The sequence below is a fragment of the Apteryx rowi genome, unplaced genomic scaffold (assembly GCF_003343035.1).
Source record: "Apteryx rowi isolate R43461 unplaced genomic scaffold, aptRow1 scaffold_406, whole genome shotgun sequence".
NCBI lineage: Eukaryota > Metazoa > Chordata > Aves > Apterygiformes > Apterygidae > Apteryx > Apteryx rowi.
In genome coordinates, this window is record NW_020450588.1 from 665,127 (window position 1) to 686,718 (window position 21,592).

At 45.6% G+C, this 21,592-nt stretch overlaps 1 protein-coding gene across 5 annotated transcripts in view; it reads left to right on the top strand.

The window, feature by feature from the left end:
• Positions 1 to 21,592, top strand: part of MAP3K13 (mitogen-activated protein kinase kinase kinase 13) — an 80,836-nt gene that overhangs the window by 54,702 nt on the left and 4,542 nt on the right. For 3 of the 5 annotated variants that reach the window (XM_026075545.1, XM_026075546.1, XM_026075547.1), the window contains 12 exons: positions 5,207 to 5,290; positions 5,594 to 5,777; positions 6,255 to 6,446; positions 7,683 to 7,841; positions 11,465 to 11,623; positions 12,960 to 13,068; positions 14,026 to 14,135; positions 15,152 to 15,268; positions 15,790 to 15,927; positions 16,903 to 17,647; positions 19,108 to 19,178; positions 21,081 to 21,378. In XM_026075545.1, coding sequence (XP_025931330.1) covers positions 5,207 to 5,290; positions 5,594 to 5,777; positions 6,255 to 6,446; positions 7,683 to 7,841; positions 11,465 to 11,623; positions 12,960 to 13,068; positions 14,026 to 14,135; positions 15,152 to 15,268; positions 15,790 to 15,927; positions 16,903 to 17,647; positions 19,108 to 19,178; positions 21,081 to 21,378 — 2,366 coding nt within the window. The remainder of the gene's footprint in view (positions 1 to 5,206; positions 5,291 to 5,593; positions 5,778 to 6,254; positions 6,447 to 7,682; positions 7,842 to 11,464; positions 11,624 to 12,959; positions 13,069 to 14,025; positions 14,136 to 15,151; positions 15,269 to 15,789; positions 15,928 to 16,902; positions 17,648 to 19,107; positions 19,179 to 21,080; positions 21,379 to 21,592) is intronic. The other 2 variants (XM_026075549.1, XM_026075548.1) reach the window with 1 other exon arrangement.

Below are 21,592 nucleotides of genomic sequence, written 5' to 3' on the forward strand. Positions count from 1 at the left end.
GTTGTGTGAAAGCTGATAATAGGAAAGATTTAAGCACTAACTCATGAAAATGAACTGCTGAGAACATTGTTGTATGTAGGGGGTCTGCTTAGAGCTCCTGTTGGTATGTACAAACGTTGCTGTTCTCCATGTCGTGAGCATGTTCAGAGCTCCAAATTCCTGCATGCTTTGCAGGTCGCTCCGGTGTAGAACATGTGGCATTAAGCCCTTCCTGAAAGGACAATTTTGAGGCAGCTACAGATGTGTCAGAGCTGGAGATTAATTTACATTTGCTGTGTGTGGCCTGTGTGGTTTAGTTGCTTCTCTGAAGCCTTCACTGTCATAAAGGAGTGTGAAATGGAGAAACTTTTCTCTCAGGAGCTCTTCGGCTGGACAGGTCGCTGGTGTCAGTGGAGGAGTACTGCTCTTTCCACTGATAAAGCTCGTTAACCTCATTCTGTGCTAAAGCTTGAGGGTTTTGCCAGAATATCCATATTCTGCTCTCCAGATGACCTTGTTCTTGCTTGTTGCCACCATGTCTGTACATTTCATTTGCTACCATTTACGAACCACCCATTCAGTAACTGATGTTTGGGATTTCTTTTATTTTTGCTGTCTTTTAGCAAGAGCGCAGTGGATGCTAGGTTTGAGTTTATGCAAATGTTATGAATCTGTTCAGAGAAGACAGGCTGAGGAAATGTCTCTGGCTCTTTCAGCAGTAGAGGGAGGTTTGGGATAGCTTTTCATTCCAGGGGAGCTTATTCTCACCTTTTGGGGGTCCTACAGATCTGTGCAGGTGAACTTCCCCCTCTTCGTGAAGGACTACTTTGAGCAGAAGAAGCAGAGTTGGCTGCCACAGCCCTTGCCCCAGAGCTCAGCTCCTTTTGACTCACTGTGTCAAGGCTATGGAGCACCTTGGAGATACCTGGAGCTTGCTCTGTGCTTGTGTGGGAGGGCAGTGGAGGACAGATGTAACACACTTCCCTTCCGGGATATACAGCACAGCACTACCCCGTACTAACTTGTCCTTGGGCCCTGAAGATGTTGTGTCCAGGTACCATGTCACAGCAGTGTGACTAGGCAAGCTAAGGTGGAAAGGCTGAGGCCAAGTAGCAGGATAGGAGCATCCCGTGGCTGTCTGGAGAGGCTGGTGAGCACTGCTCGTGGCACTGCCATGGGAGGGGTTACATTCGGCAGCTAATCCAAGAGCACTCCTTCACGCTGGCTGAATCACCGACTGGAGGAGGGTTTGGTCCTTCAGCCACGGGAGACCGCACATTGCCTGCAGATGCTTCCTAGTCCTTTTGCTGCTCACCAGCATCCCTGCTTGCTTGCTTTGGTCTCCTTCAGGCAGCTGCTCCCCTCCTGTGAGTAGAAGTTGCCCAAATGCTAGGACGTGGTGGTGGTAGTGGTGTAGTCATACAAGGTAAAAGAGCAGTAGATTTCAAGTCATTGGAAATGGCTAGAACATGAGTCCACATTGCCCTCAAGGCTTGGCTAGTGCCTGGGAGACTGGTGAAAAAGATAGGGAGGAGAAATAACTTTTACAAGACTCCACGTTCTCTTCTTCCTGAAATTACTTCTTGGGTTTCCTTCTCAGCACTTGAGGTTGTTATCAAGGCCTGTGTTTTTCCTGAGGGCCCGTACCGGCCAGAGCTTTGATCAGCTGGACACTGGCTTGCTGCATTGTGGTCTGTGTGTGTGGTCGACTAAGCAGTGCTAATTGCCGTTATTAAAAGGCCTGCATACTTTGTGAATAGTCGTTGCTGTAGGGAGTGTCTGCTTTTGTATTGCTCAGGGGCTGTCAGTTAATTCTCTGAGGCTTAAATGCATTGGTTTTGACCCAGAAATTCACTTTTGACTGTGTTTTTCCAGTTGTTTGCACTGGTGTTAAAGGTCGTTGGTGGGTGTTTTCAGGGAGATGTACTCAGTTCTTCAACTTGCCTTTACTGGTTATTTGATTGGGGTTATTGGAACTTCAGCACTTTACTGTAAGACTTGTTTGTGTTTTCTGTAGACTCATTAGACTCCTGAACCATTTCCTTTGGATTTACAATCCATTTGCAGGAGTTGCTTTCACCTTCCTTTCCATGAGTTGCAAATTTACCATTGCTGTGTTCATTTCTTTGTAAACCTGGAGAGCAAGGTGCTTTTTAAAGAGTGTGTTTTTGTTCATGGCTTTTTGGAAATCCGGGATGCTTTTTGTCGTAATGCCAGTGCTGGTGAGCGGCCAGCGCTGGCAAACAACGAAAATTTGTTTCAAATAGGTTGACTCCATGGCTCAGCCTGCTTGTCTGCTCCAACATTTCCTCCCCATGGGAAATGCATTCCCGTCATTCTGCTCGGATGGTTCTTAATCGCCTTAGAAACGCAAGCTYTTGGTTTAATTTCCTGTTGTTACTGTAATTTATTTAGGGGAAATCTCTCTCAGATTTGTTTAGGGAGAGTCTGGAATAAAAACTGCCCCACCATGGTGGAAGATGTCTACCTCTTTCATCTGCTGGAGGATGCTAAGTGCTAGGAGAGCTACAGCAAGCCCTGAACCTGTGCAGTCTCGGAAGATGTTTAGCCAAGCAGTGTCACACACTTCTGAAACCAGGCTAGCAGAACAGCCTAGTCTTGATTAGTGTGTCCAGACATGTCTCTGGGCCAATTCCTTYGTTAGTGTTACTCTTGTAGACAAGCCTCAGCACCTTGAGTTAACCATGGTTATTTGTCATAGCCATGTACCCAAGTTCTTACAGCTGGTTTATGCAAGTCATTTTGGTTTCAAGTTGTTAGGTATTATGGGCCGTTGAGGATGGATTTGTATAGGCGGTGGGGGAGCTCTATAACCTGCTCTCCAGGAAAGGTTTATGATCTTGACTTTCAGCTGTATTCGGCTGTTTCTCAGGTGGTGTGTCATGAGTCCTCTCTCTTCCAGCCTTGCCTGTTGCCCCTTAGTGGAACTGGTGAACTTGATTTTTCAACATTGAACCTTGCCAAGGTGTCCTTGAGGGTAGTTCTGAGGAGCTGTAGGGAGCACATACCCGGGGTAATTTATACATTTTTCTACTAATAGGTAGGTTTGTGTTGTAGTGGAAAATACAGATTTGCACCACTGATGCTAACAAACCCTGTTTTTCAGCTGAATGTAGTCCTCTGCTTTTCTCGTCCGGCCTCAGTTTCTTTGGGAAGTTTTTCAGTGCTGGTTGTGTTATGTGAGCCAAAGTCATCTCTGATGCTGGCTGTCTGGAAATGCAGTAACACATTCCTGTACAGTGAAAGGTTTTTTAATGGATTTTTGTCATACTGTTGTGTTATATAGACTGGCTCTTTGTTCTTCTTGAAATTCCAGAAGCTGCAGGATGCTTCCCCGGGGGAGTATGCGATTGCTGCTGCCCCTAAACCTCTTCCCTGAACCCTGTCCCTGATATTCAGGGAGCAGGTGGGATGTTCAGACCCTGCCCCATCAGGAAAGGATCTTACCAAATATACACTGGGTGACTTTGCAGGAGCAAGCTATGAACTTGTGCTTACTCTGTTTGCAATCTCTCTCTGCTTTTGCCATTGCAAAGGGCAATAGGTGATATTAAGAGACAATTAAGGCGATATTAAGTGATATCAGCCATTACCAGGCACAAACTCTGGGTGCTTCAGGGAAATCAATGACAAAGTCATGTGCCTTTTATAGGAAAGGCAGTCTTCTCCCGTGCAAAGAAACAGCTATTTCGTTACAATGGAATAGTTTCAGTACTGCCTGGCTAAAAATACTGTTCATCGAGGAACACAAAACGTTAGCTGAATAGGCCACCATCTTCCAGAAGCAATGTATTTGTGAATTAAAAATAAATACAGATCCTCTCTCAATTTCTCTATAAATGTATTCTTTCCTTATTTAATTGAAGAACTGTCTTAAATACCAATTGTAAGCATTTTGACAAAAAGTGTTCAAGTTGTTTGATGAAGAAGAACACTTATTTTAAAATACTTGAATGTCCTGTGATCAAGATAGTGGTAGTAGCCTATGGAAAGCATATTTCATAGATTGGTTTATGGTGATGTCTTAGGATAAGACGCAACAGGAAAATACACATATTTGTTAGGTGGGCAGTATAACCTTCACAACGTCTTTTGTGGTGTTCTTCAAAACTGAAGATAGGGATTGTCCACTGCATGTCCACCAGTGCTGCGGGTTGCTTAGATATCCTGTGTTTTAGCTGAGAGCTGCATGCTCTGTTCTCCTTTCCATATCCTTGTACAACGCAAGGTTGCAAGCACATGTCTGTACGAAAAATACTTGTGTGTGTGAAGAAACATATGCTGAAGACTGAACTTTGTCCTGCCAAGTCAAAGGGAATTTTTAGCTGTAGATTAACACTGTTGTTTTTATAGTTCAGTGAGCAGCATGGGCCCCGAGCTCTGTGTCTGGGTGGGAGATGGCTCTCCTCAGCCATGCCTGAAGAGCAGTCGCTTGGAAGGAGGAGCACAGCTCATGTCTGAGGGTCACAGGARTGATCTGAGGGAGAGCTTTGAATCAGAATCAGTCCAGCTAGAGCTCGGGAGTATGAGTTTCTCTCCAGCGGTGGCAGTATTTAGGATGGACACTCTTGCATGATACAACTGCCCAAAGCTGGCAACACTCCAACAGCTCATTGAGTGCATGAAACGGAGAAAGACGTGTCTTCGTAGTGATCGGAAACAGGGCTCCGTACAGGCATGACTTTATTTCAGAAATAAGTGGGTTAACTTTTGCTGCTACTGCTAAATGAATTTGTACTCTAAGCTCAAATGTCTGTTGAGTTATAGTAAAGAAATTATTGTTTGCCTTTTATCTTACTGGTTGTGTAATGTTAAGGTAATTTAAAGATAACTCGCAGATATCGAGGTTTTCTGTTCTGATGGGCACAACTGTCTTTAAGCAGTTTAAACTGTGTTATTGGACCACTCTAGCAGTACCCCAACAAGATGCATGTGGGTACTAAGAGGAGGAGTCTTTTCCTTAAGATCCCTTTGCCTGTTTGACAATATGCAATGTTGGTGTGGGAAAGACCTCTTTCAGTGACCGGTAGTGGTGGCTAACGGGCTTCRGGCTGGGTAACTTGGTGGTTGCTGGTCTGGATTTTACCTGTCCCCTCTGACTTTCCTTTTTGTTTCCTATTTTTGTCCTGCTTCTAGGGAAAAACCCTTTGATATTTTTCCCCAGTTGTGAATGTTAAATATTTCTTTTCATCTGTGCTTTTCAAAGGGGTCATGTGCTTAAGAACAGATACCATCACCCTTGAGTTTTGGAGTAGAAGAACGCTCCTAAGTTGCAAATACAGTGTCTCAGGTGTGTTAAGTTGTTGCCTGCCAAGTCGAAGCGGCTCACCCAACTGTTGAAAAGTGGTGGTGTGCTCTGCTGAAAAAGCAGCAGAGAGGGTGAAGAGGAAGAGGCAAGTTTCATGGGGGAGAGGGGTACTGGCACCATCCACAGCGGGGCTGTATTTTGGGGAGACCCTGTCTCCCTCCCCCAGCAAAATCCACTTCCAAAGATAACGAAGGAGGTGGCAGGCGCTGCCCCGGGGTGACCTTGSAGCAGAAGTTTTGTGAACTTGCTCTTTGAAGCTGTTCCCCTTTGCTTGCCTGCGCCTAGATACCTGGGAGGTGCCGTTTGAAGAGATCTCGGAGCTGCAGTGGCTGGGCAGCGGCGCACAGGGAGCTGTTTTCCTGGGCAAATTTCGAGCAGAGGAGGTGGCGATCAAGAAAGTGAGAGATCAGAACGAAACGGATATCAAGCACTTGCGGAAACTCAAACATCCGAACATCATTGCCTTCAAGTAGGTTGTGGTATTTACTAGAACCATACCAGCGCTACCTCTGTCAAGGGAAGAGGCAGTAGCTCTCATACCCTGGCCGTGTTTTTAATTCCAGGAATTAAGTTGTCTGTAGAACAAAGTGGGCAGTCACCCTTTGCTTCCTCTTTCAAATTGTGCATTGCTGTGAAAACGAAGCTGTGGACACCACTCCCACCCAATGCTGTGCTTTGGGCATGCTAACAAAATGCGTGCTGTGAACTCTGCTAATGTGCAGGTGTAGGAAATCCAAGAAAACCAATCCCTGTCACAAATGAGGTTCCTCCTGTGCAAAGCACGCCAGAAACATTCCTCTTCCTATTCAGTAAGGAGAGCTGTTAGCTGAACCTCGCCCAGGCAGAGTGCACAGGTTGCTCTCCTGACCCTTGACTGCCACGTTTAGGAGTTGCTCTGGGAGTTGTACTCTGCTGACCCTCATTCCGTGTTTGTTTTCTTTGACAGGGGAGTTTGCACTCAAGCCCCGTGCTACTGTATTATCATGGAGTACTGCGCACACGGACAGCTCTACGAAGTCTTGCGAGCGGGGCGGAAGGTCACGCCTCGGCTGCTGGTGGATTGGTCCACGGGGATTGCTAGTGGGATGAATTACCTGCACCTTCACAAAATCATCCATCGAGACCTCAAGTCACCAAAGTGAGTCTCTGGCTCCTTAAATATGCCCCAATTTGTTTCTTTTTTTTCTTGAGGAATAGTTTAAAGTTAGGTCCAAGACCCCATTTTTTCCCCACGTTCTCTCAAAACTAATGAGAGATCTTTCCTGTGTCACTCTCCTCTTGTGCTGGAATTTGCCTCGACTGTGGAAGCTGCACCAATTGCCTACRTGGAAGAGAGCAGTCAGGAAACATTTCCAAAGATGTGATGGTGTCTGGTCCTATTTGAAAGTGGGACACTCTGTTGCCTTCTGTTCTTTTATTTTTCCTTCTTATTTGCTCTTCTATTATTTCTCTGGTTTTCTGGAATGTGTCTTTCTCATTCTTCTGCAGCTTTCTGGCTAAAGCTATATGGCTGTTTATGTCCTTGTCCCCTGATGTTTCTTGATTGCTTCTTTAGCCTGTGACATGACTGTGATAGCGCGTTAGGGTAACACCTTTAGATGATTACAGTCTGTTAAGATACAGCACTGCTAGAAGTTTGAAACTTTCCCAGGCGCAGTGGATCTCTGTTTACTTTAGCATGACTTGCTAATTTGCAAGTAATATCAAGACTGATTTTTGACTTGTAGGATTTAGAAATGCAGTTGAGGCAACACCCCCCCCCCCAAAAAACAAACAAAAAAAGAAAGTGTGTGCTTTCGTCAATGAAAATACAAAATCTTTTTCCTTGTCCTGTAATCCTGAGCAGAATGGCCTCATCAACTGTTTGTGTTGATCAAGGAGGGATTTACTCCCAAGGGCTGTTGCAGTACCATCTTGAGAGATGTGTGCTGCAACTGTGATCTCAAAGGGAAGACTCTTATTTCCAGAGCTTTGTGGTTTGGGAGAAGCTGGCTTCCGACATCAAAGCAAACCCCAATCTACAGGGCTGGAAACAAGCAAGTTAAAAACAGTCTGACTCGCATATGAATCTCACTCCAGCATAGTGTTGCTTGAGATATCAAGCAAGGAAAGGAGGTGCACTCCTTCAGTAGTGGACAGAAGACGTGGATCTGCTGGGATTGACCACTGGATTTGTGAGTTTAACTGTGGGACTTAGCTTTTGTGCTTGAGGGCCGCGTCGGCCACTAACTTCAGAGTGCCTCAGCTGCTTGTCTAGAATAAGCGTTGTGTGCAGCTCTCAGTGTGCTAACAGAAGGTTGAGATCAGTTGCTGAAAGTCTGTTGTAGAAGTAGAAAATTTCCAGGATGCTGATTTCTTGTTTTCTTCTTTCCAGTGTTTTAGTTACGCACACGGATGCAGTAAAAATCTCAGATTTTGGTACATCTAAAGAACTTAGTGATAAAAGTACAAAAATGTCTTTTGCGGGTACTGTGGCTTGGATGGCCCCGGAGGTGATACGCAATGAGCCTGTGTCTGAAAAAGTGGATATCTGGTGAGTAGTATTGTTGTTTTAAATAAATATCTTCACTTTTTGTTTAGCTGCTTGCTTTTCCCAGCACTCGTGCATTCAGTGCTCTTTTCCCGTCCTAGGGATGGAGATAGTTTGCTCTCTGGTGGAGTATTTMATTCTCAAAAGATCTGCCTTAGGCCCTGAACTGTGTCACTGAACCACGGGCTAAAATGGCGAGAAAAATGACGTGTATGTGTAAAAGCTTAGTGTTGAGATCTGGAAGGACGTACCGAGACTCAGTACAAACTGTCTGCATCATGCAGGAACTTCACAGTAAACAAATGCAGCAATTCTTCTCTGTCTCGGTATTCAGGCCAGAGCTTTCTCTTCCATTACTAGTGCTCGAGGCCCCCTCAGCAACTTCTGCAGCCAGAGTGATTTTTCACTTGCTTTCTATCCTCTTCAGGGCCTCCCTTGAACTGCAGAAAAGCCTCTACTCTGCTGGCTTGAAGGGTCCAACCATCTTTTCCTTTCTGCATATTGGGCTTGGCTGTTACGTGTACAGCCACAGGATTATAGTCCGGTGGAACTAACTCTGGATCCAACAGAGAGGAAACCAGGAAACATCATAGGAATTTTGAACACCTATTTCCATCCCATGTGAAATGTGCTCTTTGTCCCAAGGGTCACAAGGAAAGGTCTCTGTGATACTAAAAATGCTTGGGAGAGAACTCCGCCTTGGAGTTCCTTTGGGATGCCTCTCCACAGGCTTCCGGGTCTTCAGAGAACCACATCTCTGTTTCTGCCTTGTTATTTCTGGTTATTAAATGACAGTAGCCAGGACAAACRTACTTCTCCCCCCTTTATGGCCATGATGAATTTTCCTTTTTGTGGCTTTCAGCTTTGAATGCCGTCAGCCTCTCCTACAGTGTGTGAAGCCCCAGGTCAAAGCTGCAGGTGGTTCAGAGTGTAAGTGGTGCCAAAAAGCTGCTGCTGCGGGTGGTTCAGCTCAGTGCTCTGCTCTCTGTGCTGGCTCAGAGTTGGATCATGACTTTAAACTGAAATTTCCTGTAGGGAAAGGGAAAGTCTTGTAACACGTGGTGCACCRTGGTGAACCTGTGTTCTTGTGCCTTCTCCTGAGAGCCTCCTCCTTCCAGAATTAGTCAGCAAGAACAGTTTTCCCTGAGATTGGCCCATACGCCCAGGACTCAGTCCTAAAAGACATCCAAGTAACCACACGCTCCCATGCCTTGTTTCTTTGAGAGAGCTTTCTTCGACTGAGCCTCAGGACTGTTGTCAGCACTCAGGGGTCCATCCCAGCAGACTGGAGGAGCAAGGAGAAGCATTTGTTCGTGTGGTCGAGGCTATGGAAGAGACTAGGGAGAATGCACCTGGGAAAAGCTCTTTCCCCTGTCTAAAACAAACATTACTTTTGGAAGACACAGGGATAAAGTGATGTTTTGTGTGTTCATTTTGTGTAATTTGGCATCTGGGCTTTGGGCAGGAGTCTGGGCATTCAATTTAAGGCAGGCTGCAACATAGCCAGCTCTTCTGGGAGAAGCTCTTGGATTGTTTTAGGAAGAAATTACAGTCACCATTTGTCTTCTGAGCTCTTCCCTTTGAATCACAGATTCATTAGGAGGGATGTTGCTGGATTTCCACCCTGAGCTTTTTCTCCTTTAGAGTGGCTTCAATTCACGAGTGTTGTGTGGAGCGACATGTCCAGTAAAAAAGAGCTGCTAGCCCTGCTGAGGACTCTGAGCACTCCTCAACTCCTTTCCCAAATGACTTGCAGATGTTCTTTGGTGTAAACCTAGAGGTGCCTTGGATGCAAGTTGCTACTAAACGCCCTGCCCAAACTCCAGCACATACCACTGCTGCCGTTCCTTTACCACCCCTTCTTTCTGCTCCCAGTATATGGTGGCCTCTCTAGGGTTACTTGCAGTGTTCCACTGAGGCAATATAGGCAACGGCGTGTTTGGCTTTTGCTCTTTGCATGATGGGAGAGAAGCAGACCTCTCCTTCGCAGTGATGGGAGGAAAGACCTGTGTGGAGGTGGTAGTAAATTGTCCTTTGTCGGAGGGTGCAGCAACGATTGCTCAAACTCTTCCTTGACATCCATCCCTCCCCCAAGATGAGTAAAAGCCCCATTCCTGAATGCTGACAACAAATGAGAACAGTTCCTAAGCTGCTTATGTGTCTGCTCTCTCTCATCTTTAACAGCATGCTAAAAAAAAATCTRTAATCTTATCAGGAGTCTTGAAAATCCTGTGTCAGGTCTTAATCAGAACAAAGCTGAAACCAGATGGGGTTTCCTGGTAGCTTGTCCAACCACCTGGGATCCCTGCTTTCTTGCAGCCCRTGGAAAAATGTTTCCAGGGAAAAAACATTCAGATTCTGACTTTTTTTTGAATGTGCTTTGAAGCCAATGGGGTTTTGAAAGTGAGATGTTGTTTACGTGAAGTACTGTTTCCTGACTGTTGTTCGCGTCCAGGCCGTTTGTCCCTTGGGTGGTCTTCTGTACTTAATAAAAACAATTCAATATAGTATGAGCCAGGAAAACCCGTGTCACTTTTCACCTGGTTTGGCTCACCGGCCGAGCCGGTGCCCCATGGGTGTGTGGGGACGCAGGTGAGGAAATACCTGCAGGTGTGAAATTGAGACGGCTGTATRTCCCCTCTTATCTCAGCCTGGTCTTAATGCACACTATGAGTGGTGCTGGTTCACAGCAGCTTTTGTTTGCTGCTGTGTTGACTGATTTGCTATTTGTTTGCTGTTTTATTGGGTGGATGTTGTAAATAAAACCAATAACTGCTGTCATAAGTGAAGGTTTTGGTCCTTACTTGGTCATTTCACCAATGAAGGGAAGCAAAGCGAGTTTTATAGCCTGTATCTTTCATTCCTTGTAATATGAGGTTCTTACCCAGGCAAAGAACTTTTCTTCTCTTTAATTGTTTGTTTAGTCTCTCTTTGGCCTTTCTTTTTCAGGTTAGAGCACACAAGCAATTCCAGATGAAATTACACCTGCTTTTGATACTGACATTTACACATGTTTCATTTGTGTCTTCCTTTCCAGGTTGCAGTAGTTAATAGTGATGAGTCTCATAAGCTTCTGAAACACCTACCTAGGAGTATTATGGGTGGCTGAGTATGCACAGCAGCACAGGGAGCTTTTGGCTAGGAAAAAATGTTAAATGATATAAAAACACAACTTTTCTGCTGCCTTTATAAAACACATGAATTCTGGCTGTCCTGTAGTAGATGATCTGTTCTTACTGATAAAAACAGTCAAAACTGTCTTGGAAAAGCTAACTTTCCCCTTTAACAGAAATTGGTAAGATTTTGTCTATGTAGAAAAGCTTCTAACGTACTCTCAGGATTTTTAAAATCTCCCACTGAAACGGGAAAGGGTGAGTGAAAAACGATGTGGTTTGTTGTTCGGCCCAGGCTGAGACTGGGGAGGAAGAGTACCTCATATGTGAAATAGCTACTCTTGGTTAGAAGCTAGTATTTAAACATTGTTGCATCTGCTTGCCACTCCAGATTAGACATTCTTAGTTCCCTGTTTTGCCAAAGGAACGACAGTTTTCCAAGCTCCAGGTGCTTCTGTTAAATTGCATTCATGTGGAAGGTTTTCCCTGATCTTGTTGTTTTTTGTTCACCAGGTCGTTTGGGGTAGTTTTGTGGGAGCTGCTTACAGGAGAGATTCCCTACAAGGACGTGGACTCCTCTGCCATCATCTGGGGCGTGGGCAGCAACAGCCTGCACCTTCCTGTCCCGTCCACCTGTCCGGATGGCTTCAAAATCCTCATGAAGCAGACCTGGTAAGAGCCTCGTCCCCGTGCAGAATGAGAGATGACTCCTAGCTCTCGCCAGACTCGCGGAGAAACCAATGAAATGAAGGTCAGGGTGGGAGTGTTGAGCCCAGAGCGTAGGACACTCTTAAATACTCTGCTGCTTGGCACAAGAGCAGTAAGGTGTAACATTATGGATCCCGCTTCCTTGCGGCAGAAGGCCTGGGTCCCCGAGGACGTTTGGAGCGTAGGGGAAGGAGTAAGAGAGCTGTGTGGTTTGCTGTTGGGTTGGGAAGATGGAGCAGAGGGAAGGAGTAGGCAGACACTGTTGAGATGGGCTAGTGAGGGAGAGGGGGTTGGAAATGGGAGAGTGGGGCTTGATGGAAGCCCCAGGAAGGTGACAGGTTAGTCAGGAGTTGCCAGTCTTGGCGAAGCAGGAGCCCACAGCATAGAGGTCATCTTCAGTAGCCTTCACAGGGTTTGTTGCTTGAGGATCTAAGCAGTTGATAGAAGATAGCTCTGCGGGAAGGGAAGAGAAAAGGAGGTGGTAGCAAGGGAGCGGTGAAATTTCTTGGGGCTGGCTGCAGACTGAAAGCAAATGGATTTTTTTTTTTTTTTTAAATTCTCTGAAAATGTCTTTTAAAGTGACTGGTTTTTGAACTGGACAGAGAGAAACTCGTGGTTTGTGTATGAAACCAGGATTTTACATGTGTATATATGGGAGATGCTTCCAGTTTACTCCACCTGCCAGTTGAAATTGGAGATGAAATTCTTGGTCTCTGGTTGTGCATTAATGCTTAATCTTTGTAACTGAGTCTTTCAGCATTTCCCTGCTCTGTCGGTAGGCCAGCACAAGGGGAGAAATAGGCTGAAGCATCAGTGACTCTTAACGTGGCTGTTTACYCTCCTGAGCTGCAGCCGGGCTTCTACGCAGGGCTGTGAAATGCAGATGTTGCAGCGCTCAGCGCTGCGTGCGTACACTTGTATCCCCACCTAGCGGAACTAGGTCGCTTGTAGGGGAGAGGTGGCCTAAGAAGCTGTTTCTTCCTATCTTTAACGCTGCGTCCATGCAGCAAGTCTGGTGCGTTGAGTCTCGAAGCTAGGATGCCAATCTCTTTTCTCAAAGGTACTAACGGATTTGTACTTAAGTGGGATCTTATGCAGATGTTTGGTATGCTACAGTACTGCAGGCTCAGTCTTGTACTATATAGCCATATAGATGTGTCTGGTTTTTATAGCTTTGGCTCTAGTCTGTCAGCTACAGGATCCAGAGGACTGATTTTGGTGATAAGCACTTTCAGAAAGGCAGGATTAGATAGTGTTATTAACCTGATCTCATGTTAGTGACTGGTCTGTTTTGTTCCAGGCAGAGCAAGCCCCGGAATCGCCCCTCGTTCCGACAAACACTGATGCACCTGGATATTGCCTCTGCTGATGTGCTGGCTACTCCTCAGGAAACCTATTTCAAATCACAGGTAACTARAGAATGGTTGTAGCCCAAGAGCACCAGAGGTGGCTCCAAGGGTCTCATTTTAGGGGCTGCACTGTGTGCAGCAAAAGTCATGACCCGTGATTTTAGTTTGATTCTTGGGGAGAAGAAAGCTGAGGGGTATTTAAGTCTCTTACCCAGACTTTCACAGACTGAGACATCTGCTAGCTTTAGTCAGAAACTCAGCGTTGTCTCATTCACATGTCTCTGGAGACTGCTGACTTCAGATGTTCTGGTCCCAGCTGTTTCTGCTGGTACAGTCGTACAGGAAACCGGAAAACTCTGCTGTGGGAGGACACACTGCATTTATTAGTGAAGATGAGTAGGGCAGCCAGTGGGACAAAGAGCTGTCACAAAGCACTGAAGGGACTCAGGGACACTCGGGGAAGATCTAAAAGGACGTTCTTAGAGATTCCTCTGAGTCCTTCCCAGTTGGCTTCTCCCAAGGTGGGATGAAACCTTGCCTCGAGTATCGAGGATCTACAGAGTGTTTGGTGGGGGTATGTGCGTGTGTGAGGAAGTGGGTGCCTTTTGTTAAAGCTGCAAGAACGATGGCTTCAAGGGACAAATAGAGTTAGTATCACCCTASTGACAGTCATCTTTGTAATGAATAGAGCTGCACAAATGATCGACCTTTCAGTTTGTTTTAAGTGCCAAAAGAGAAGAAAATGTCTTAAGTTGAAAAGAGCTTTTGAAGTTTGATTTTTAATATTTCAGAAAATGCAAGTATATTTTAAACAAAGTAATTGGAAATACCAGTTGAAAATGCTGAAATGAAACATGCTGCAACTCTTTCAACAAAATAATTCAGCTAACAGAGGCACGTTTTCCACATGAATATACAATTTCTGCAGACACAAAGAATATTGCCCAAGAATTTTCTTTCGGAGCAACCAGAGTGCTCAATGCTTTGTAAATACCTGAGAGTAAATTATTTCCCTAGGCTGAATGGCGAGAAGAAGTGAAGAAACATTTTGAGAAAATTAAAAGTGAAGGAACTTGTATCCACCGGCTAGATGAAGAATTGATTCGTCGTCGAAGAGAAGAGCTCAGGTTTGTTGTCAGTCTTCTATGACTACTACTCACTTTTCCCATCCAGCCTTTTCTTCTCCAGGTTAAGTGAACCCAGCTCCCTCAGCCTCCCCTCACAGGGCATGTGCTCCAGGCCCCTGACCATCTTGGAGTCTGTCTTGTACCGTGGGCCCCAGAACAGGACTCAGTATGCCTGGTGGCATAAATTCAGGCAGCTGAAGTTCCTCCTGAGTCCAGACGCTGAAGTTCCTGCTGGCATGTTCTAGGTCTTTAGAACTGCCTGCTTTCTTTGGATTAGTTATTTCCAGAGAAGTGAACATGCTCCTGATTTATTGGTCCACTTGAATTCATTTTGAACATTAGACCAACTTAAAAATGAAAGCAAAAAATTAATTTAAGAAAGCGAAGTGTCATCTTCCTTGCTATAAATTTGCGAGTATAGTTGTGAAAGAGAAAGGTAAAACACCAAGTAGAAGTTCTATGTCAGACCTGAGAAACTAAAGGAAACCTTGTTCAGCCAGTTTAACATAGTTGTTGATCAGTGTTAGCCCTGGGAAGCTTTCGAAGGCCACATCTTTCCACCTTGGTTCAAGATACAACCACAGTGTAGCTGTAGAGACATACTGCTTTTTATGAAATACGAATGGATGACTTCTTTCCCTGTTTCTTTAGAAGCTGTCTTAACCTCTTCTCTATTGAATGCAAACAGAATGGCCAGGGCTTGGCTAAAGGGCCCGTGGATGCATGTGAGGCATTTGCAGCTTTTCTAGTGAGAAGTGTTGCCATTCTTTCAAGTCTGTTAAACGTTTCCTAAATCATATTGTGATTCATTCACTGTGTCAAACTCTTAATCTTCGTTCACTGTTAGGTCTACCTGGGGTCCGTAGTCTATCTGGGGTCCACACGCAATGTAATATAGGTGGCAAACTTGACATTTAGGAGGCGTTATCCTAAAACACCTGTGCTTTTCCTCTTCTCCTCTCTTGGTCCAGGGACAGCAGACTGTGGAATATTGATTTTTCTTTTCTGTTTTGCAGGCATGCGTTGGATATCCGTGAACACTACGAGAGGAAGCTGGAGCGAGCCAATAACTTATACATGGAGCTCAGTGCTATTATGCTACAGCTGGAGGTCCGTGAGAAGGAGCTCCTAAAGTATGTATCTCTGGGCAGAATGGCGTACCACGCGCATGGCAGTGTGCATAGAGGAGAATAAACCAGTGCTTCTTTTCTAAACTGCATAATCGTACTTGCAGATTTAGTCTCCACTGACATGCTTCCAGGGCTAAAGAAAGGGCTGGCAGGCAGAGGGGCCTGTTAAGAACAGACTACTGCACACCACCGTGTGCACACATCTTTACCCAGCGTTTGCCAACTGAGAGAAAAGCACCTTTCCCATTTGGCGTTGGTATCCTTTGTTGGCCCCTTGGTAGAGAGAAACGCAGTGCTGCTTCCGGACTGTGTGCCAGGGCCGTGTTCCAACTGCCTGATCTCTGCAGAGAGAATTTAGAAAATAACCAGGTCCTTTCCCAGAACAGCGTGTCGCGTTGCACCCAGCTGTAGCTGTGAAACAGGCACGCAGCGTGCTCATGCGGAGCTGCGTTCCTGTCCAGCAGGAGCTGCAATTAGAGAAGAGAGAACTGATCTGAGTTTTTTTTTCTTCCCCAATGTTTCAGGAGGGAACAAGCAGTGGAAAAGAAGTATCCTGGGACTTACAAACGCCATCCAGTCAGACCAATAATCCACCCCAATACAGTGGAGAAGCTGATGAAGAGGAAAGGGGTCTCCCATAAACCAGGCAGCCAGACTAAACGGTAAGAAGTAACAACCCAGTCGCTAAGGAAGCAACTGTAGATCCCCACTGAGTCGAGCAGGTGGCTTACATCCCTTTGAGACTGATGACAACTCGGGACAGGCTGAAGGAGTGTTCTCTCTTGGGCCTGGTCTGATCCTGCCTTTCCTTCTACCTGGACAGTTTTCTGGAACCACTTGATCCATAGAAATTTTTCAAAGGTGATGGTGCTCTGGCAGGAGGTATCTGATGTGTCTCCTGAATTTCTTACGGTCCAAGCAAAGAGCAGTTAGCTCATCCTTGACTTGGATGGTAGTAAGCAGGATGAGGGATTGTGGAAATCAGCCAGTCCTCAGGGAGGATGGATTTGTTGCTCGGGAATTAAATTGGGATTCAAGATGTGTGAATTCATTGTCCTTTCAGCTATTTCCTCTCTGCATGACTTTCAGAAAGTGAGATACTGCTGGATTTTTCAGAGGGGTTGTATATCCTCCTCCTCCCTTTTCTAGGATTTCTAGGAGTTAGAGAGTTGCTGATTAACAATGAATAATTACTTTTGAATTAATATTCATATATGCATCTGAAATGAGCAGGCTGACACTGTCAGCAGATTGGGACCCTATTGGGCTGAGCGTGGTATATGCATATGGTAAGAGACGTGCCCTACACCAAGGTCTTAGACATGGGAGGGAGTTATTTTGGGAGTAGATCATCAAACTAAGGGTGAAAGAAAGGAGGAGTGTGTGTCTCATATTGGGAAGGGCAGCAAGAAAGCAGTGTGGAGCATGATGGCCTGAACAGAAAGGACATTGAGAGGAGAGATCAAAAGAAACTGAAGGCAGAAGTCAAGCATCTAAAGGGGAGGAAGGCCTGTAGACTAAAGAAAGCAGAGTCTGCTTATGGCTACAGCTGCCTCTTCATCCTGGCTCCAAGCTGATGTCCTTTCTCAGTTCTTAGTTCTTCGTTTAATGTTAAACTTCTGCTGACTGTCTCTCAGGCCAGATCTGCTGAAGTCAGAGGGCATACCCACCACAGAAGCAGCATCCAATGGTTCACCAGTCTCAGGAAGTCCCAAAATGTCAACACCGAGTGGCAAAAGCCGCTACCGCAGTAAGCCCCGTCACCGCCGAGGGAACAGCAAAGGCAGCTACAATGATTTTGCAGGGATCTTGAAAAACCAGCCAGTGCATGATGATGCACCCCCACCTCCTCCTCATAATCATTCTCATCACCCCGGTCTACAGCAGCAACACGGCCAAAGCCATCCCCATGGCCATCACTCACGGCTTCATGCTCATGGACAAGATATTGCCAACTGCGCAAACAACTTAAGGTACTTTGGCCCCGCGGCAGCGCTGCGGAGCCCTCTCAGTAACCACGCGCAAAGGCGGATGTCTGGTTCCAGTCCTGATCTCATCTCTGCTGCCATGGAAGCAGATTGCCGGAGGAATCTGGAGAGCAAAGAAAGCAAAGCTGATCATTGGGAGTGTTGCAAAACAGATCCGTATAATTCCTGTCTTCAGTGCAGGCAAGAGAATAGTGGTCAGGTACAGAGGTCATCTCTTGAGACAGGGATCAACCATTCTCAATCACCAACTTGTGTTTCCCTATATGAAAATGCACAGTTCATTGAGAAGATGGAGGAAGAGGGCTTCAGCGGCTGTAAGTCGGCGTCAGCCCTAGGCACTCCCCAGCACATGGCTTCCTCAGTGCTACCTTGCAAAGCAAGACCCATTCAAAAGGTAAGGATGGCGTAGAGATTTTGAAAAAGGGAGGCTTCCTCCCTGTGTGTGTCTGGATACGTGATGGTAACAAAGCCATGTGTCCCATGCACAGAGCAAAGTTGCATACAACTTTATCTTAAAGAGATCATACCTATGTGAGCTTTGCTTTGTGATCTGGACAGTCTTTTAAAGTCACTTCTTATTGAAAAGTATTGTAGGCCTATTGATGAGTACTGCTAATAATGAAGGTGGTTAAATGTGTTTTTGTTAAGACCCTATTTTCTGTTACCTGTAATTTAGCCAGTTTTTGTTTGAGCTGAAACTTGATCTGGCAAATTTTTTGTTGTTGAAACAGCCTCAGAATGTTTTCAAGCCTTTCTCAAAACAAAGGAAGGGGTAAATGCATTGTTTTATGCATGTTAAACACCTTGCACCAGTTTCATTCAGAAATTCTGTAGATCTGCGGTGCTTTGGAACACAAATACAATCCTTGCCGTAGCCTCAGGGACATGCCTTTGGCTGCTCCTGCGAGAACCTGGCCCACTTGACTGAAAGTCATAGTTCTTACGTGAAGATCTGTTAGCTTAGCAGCTAAGCCAGGAGCACACTCTGACCTGGAGCTGCAAGATTGAAAAGAAGTTCCTCAAAAAGGTGTTCCTCACTAGTGGGGAGGAACAGTTGTAGGGAGATGGAGTTCCTCTTTATTCCTCCTGCTTCCATCCAGGTGGTGAGAGAAGAAGCTGGAACCAGTCTGACTGGAGTGCAAAGAGCAGAGAAACTGGGCCTGGGTGGAAAAGTGAAGGGAAAGAGGATGAATACCAGAACAAGAGTGTGTTTTGGGCCCAGAATGAAGGGAGGAGGAGCCCGTGGGCATGGGGTGAGATAGAGGCTGATCCTGAAGTGTGAACCAGGAGCTGGCAGCTTAGATGGGACAGGATTAGCCTGGAAAAAACAAGATTGTGATGGGTTTGGATGGAAGGAGGAGAATAAAAGGCTGTGCTCACCAAAGTAGAAAATGGGACAAAACTCAGATTTTCTAGTTAAACCCACCAGAAAAGGATGTGTCATCCCCTGTGCTGCTTTATGATGGCTTCATGTAGAAGAGGTTGAAGTGGTAAAGCTAGGAGTGCTAAATCAGCTCAGTTTATGAGGATTTCAATGTGATCCTAATTACTTGGTTTGCTTCTGTAAAAATCTAGAAAATTGTGTACGCAGTGTCTTCTTAAAGTACTCCAGTGTGTTTTGAAGTTAAGCTCTCCAAATTTAGGAATGACAGCATTAATACCACCTGAAATAATCCCTTTTTAAGAAAAAGTCACAGTCAGTTCTCGCTGTTAAATAGGTTCTTTTCTCTTCTGGACTGCTGCAGCCTGTTGACACAGTGACTTTGTGCTAGAAAACCAATGGGCAGCCATGTAGCTGTGTGTKTGTTCTTTTACGAATGCAAAATCATTATTCTTGTCCTTGTTCCCTGCCAGAGCGGTGATGACTCCTCGGAAGAGGAAGAGGGAGAAGTAGACAGTGAAGTGGAGTTTCCTCGTAGACAAAGGTAAAAGGTGAATTCACTCTAATCTTTCTTTGGTGGGACAAACCTCAGAAGGAGAACTGTCATAGCAACTGCATGCCAGCATCGAAACTGTGGAAGGTGCTAGCAAAAGAACAGAGTTGCATTCAGTGTGTCCCATCCGTCATCCTCAGTGATCCTGCACATTGACTTGCTGTTTTCAGCCTGTTCTGAGATGTTCTCTCTAGCATAGCTTCTCTCTCGCAGGCTATTTGCAACACAGCTTGGTCACACTTGGTTAGCAAGGGTTAATATTATTCAGCCTATAAAAATAAGCTGCTGCATCTTTGTCACCAGAATCAGCCTTATTGGATGTTGGTAGCCTTTGTGGACTCTTTCAAATGTTGTTTATTAGCTGTTGCTGCAAGGGGCTGACTCCAGCACCTTTGTAGTGGGATTCAAGTAGGATTCAAGAGTAAGGTGACAACACAGCAGATTAAATTTGATGATGTTTCCTATAGAATAATAGACTTGAGGAAGAGTTCCTACCTCAGCATGCATAATAATGGGCTTTACAGTCCTGTGCTCAGGCAAGAGATTATGGCATTGTTGCAGTAGCTTTATGAAAACAGCTGCTTGACGTGCAGAAGTGATGCAGCGGGCAGATAGGTTAAGGCATGCTAGGAAAGGAGTAGAGAAGAGAATAAAACCTCATCTACTGTTGTTTACATCCATGGTACACCTGCAGCTTGAATCCTAATTATCACCTTGGTTGCCCCAGCTCAAAAAACGTGGTAGAGGTTTGAAAAGGTACTGAGAAGTGTGATAAGGATGGTTAGAGATGGCTTCCAGAGAAGAAGAGATTAAATGGATTAGAAATCTTTGTCTAGGAGGAGGAGAGGGTATAATGGAGGTCCATGAAATTGTGAATTATGCGGAGGAAGTCAATAAGGAACAATTCCTCATGTTTGTACTAGGGACACCTAGCGAATCAAGCAGTGGGTTTCAATGAAAAAAGAAAGTGCTTTTTCCATCCAGAACTTTGTCAAATGTGGAGCTCATTGTCAAGGGATGCTGTGGAAATCAAAATATAAACAGGTTACAAGTATTAAATTTATGGAGGATAGATCAATTAGTGGCTGTTAAGCACTGTAGTGCCGGTTCAGTCTTCAGCTCAGGAAGTCGGATCTGCTGATTGCTGCAAAGCAGGAAGATATGCCAGGAGAAAGCAGGCTCTGTCTGCACACCCTGTTCTCATAATTTCCCGATTATTTCGGGAGAAAGGGCTGATAAAGAGGAATATGCTCCAGGGAAGATCAGCTGGTATGAACGTGTACCAGAGAAAGACAGATGAAATTAAAGATGTGTATCTTAAACTAAGTCATTTGAAAGGTGGTAGATTCCCTTAGCTCCAAAATGTGAGGGGCAACCCTACACTTGGCAGTGCTCTTGCCACCTGCCTTGCGGATCAGTTGGGACTTGGCAGTTGGAGATACGTACTTATGGCAGGGAGAGGCACTTGGAGAGTTGACGGAGAGCCTTTCCTAGGGATAGGACTTGTTCTGCTCCATCAAAGATGCTTCTGGGAGGACCATGCCCTTGACCTGGTGTGGAGAGGAGCTGCTAGACAGCATTGCATGCCCTGTGCCTGAGAGGTAGGGACAACAGGACTGAGCTATTCAGTAACACTGCACTGGTTTGCCAACTCCTTCTGTGCATGTGCAGCAGTGGGAGACCTCTCCACTGAGAAGCTGTAACTTCTCTAGCTAGCAGTGGGCTCCTGGGGACAGGTTCASCCAGGGTTGAGTAGGCACCACGAGTGGGATCGGTCGAGGCCAGCAAACTCTGGGTGATAGGCAGGGAGCCTAACACAATACACTGGAAATTGCTTTACTTTTGCAATGAGAGGCACTGTGATACAAGCTGAACCACTGTCCTGGTTTGCAGACCTCACCGCTGCATTAGTAGCTGCCAGTCCTACTCGACCTTCAGCTCGGAGAACTTTTCCGTGTCGGATGGAGAGGAGGGGAACACAAGCGATCATTCGAACAGTCCAGATGAGCTGGCCACCAAGCTGGAAGATGAGCTGGCCGAGAAGCTGGAGGACATGTTATCTCAGACTCCAGAGATCCCCATTGAAATCTCCACCCAGTCTGATGGGCTTTCAGACAAAGAGTGCGCTGTGCGRAGAGTCAAGACTCAGATGTCTCTGGGCAAACTTTGTGCAGATGAACACAGCTGTGAGGTGAGTTGCGTGCTTAACAATTCCCACTTCCTTCTATCCGATAATTAACAAAACAAACAAACAAAAAAACTTAGGGAAAGAAATCCAAGAGCCAGAAAGCTGGAAGACTGCCTAGGAAACGGTGTGGTAGATGGACCACAGTGAGAGGACTGCTTAAATACCTGGTCTTTCTCATACTAGGCCAAAAGAATAGACAAAATAAGCACAAACTAAG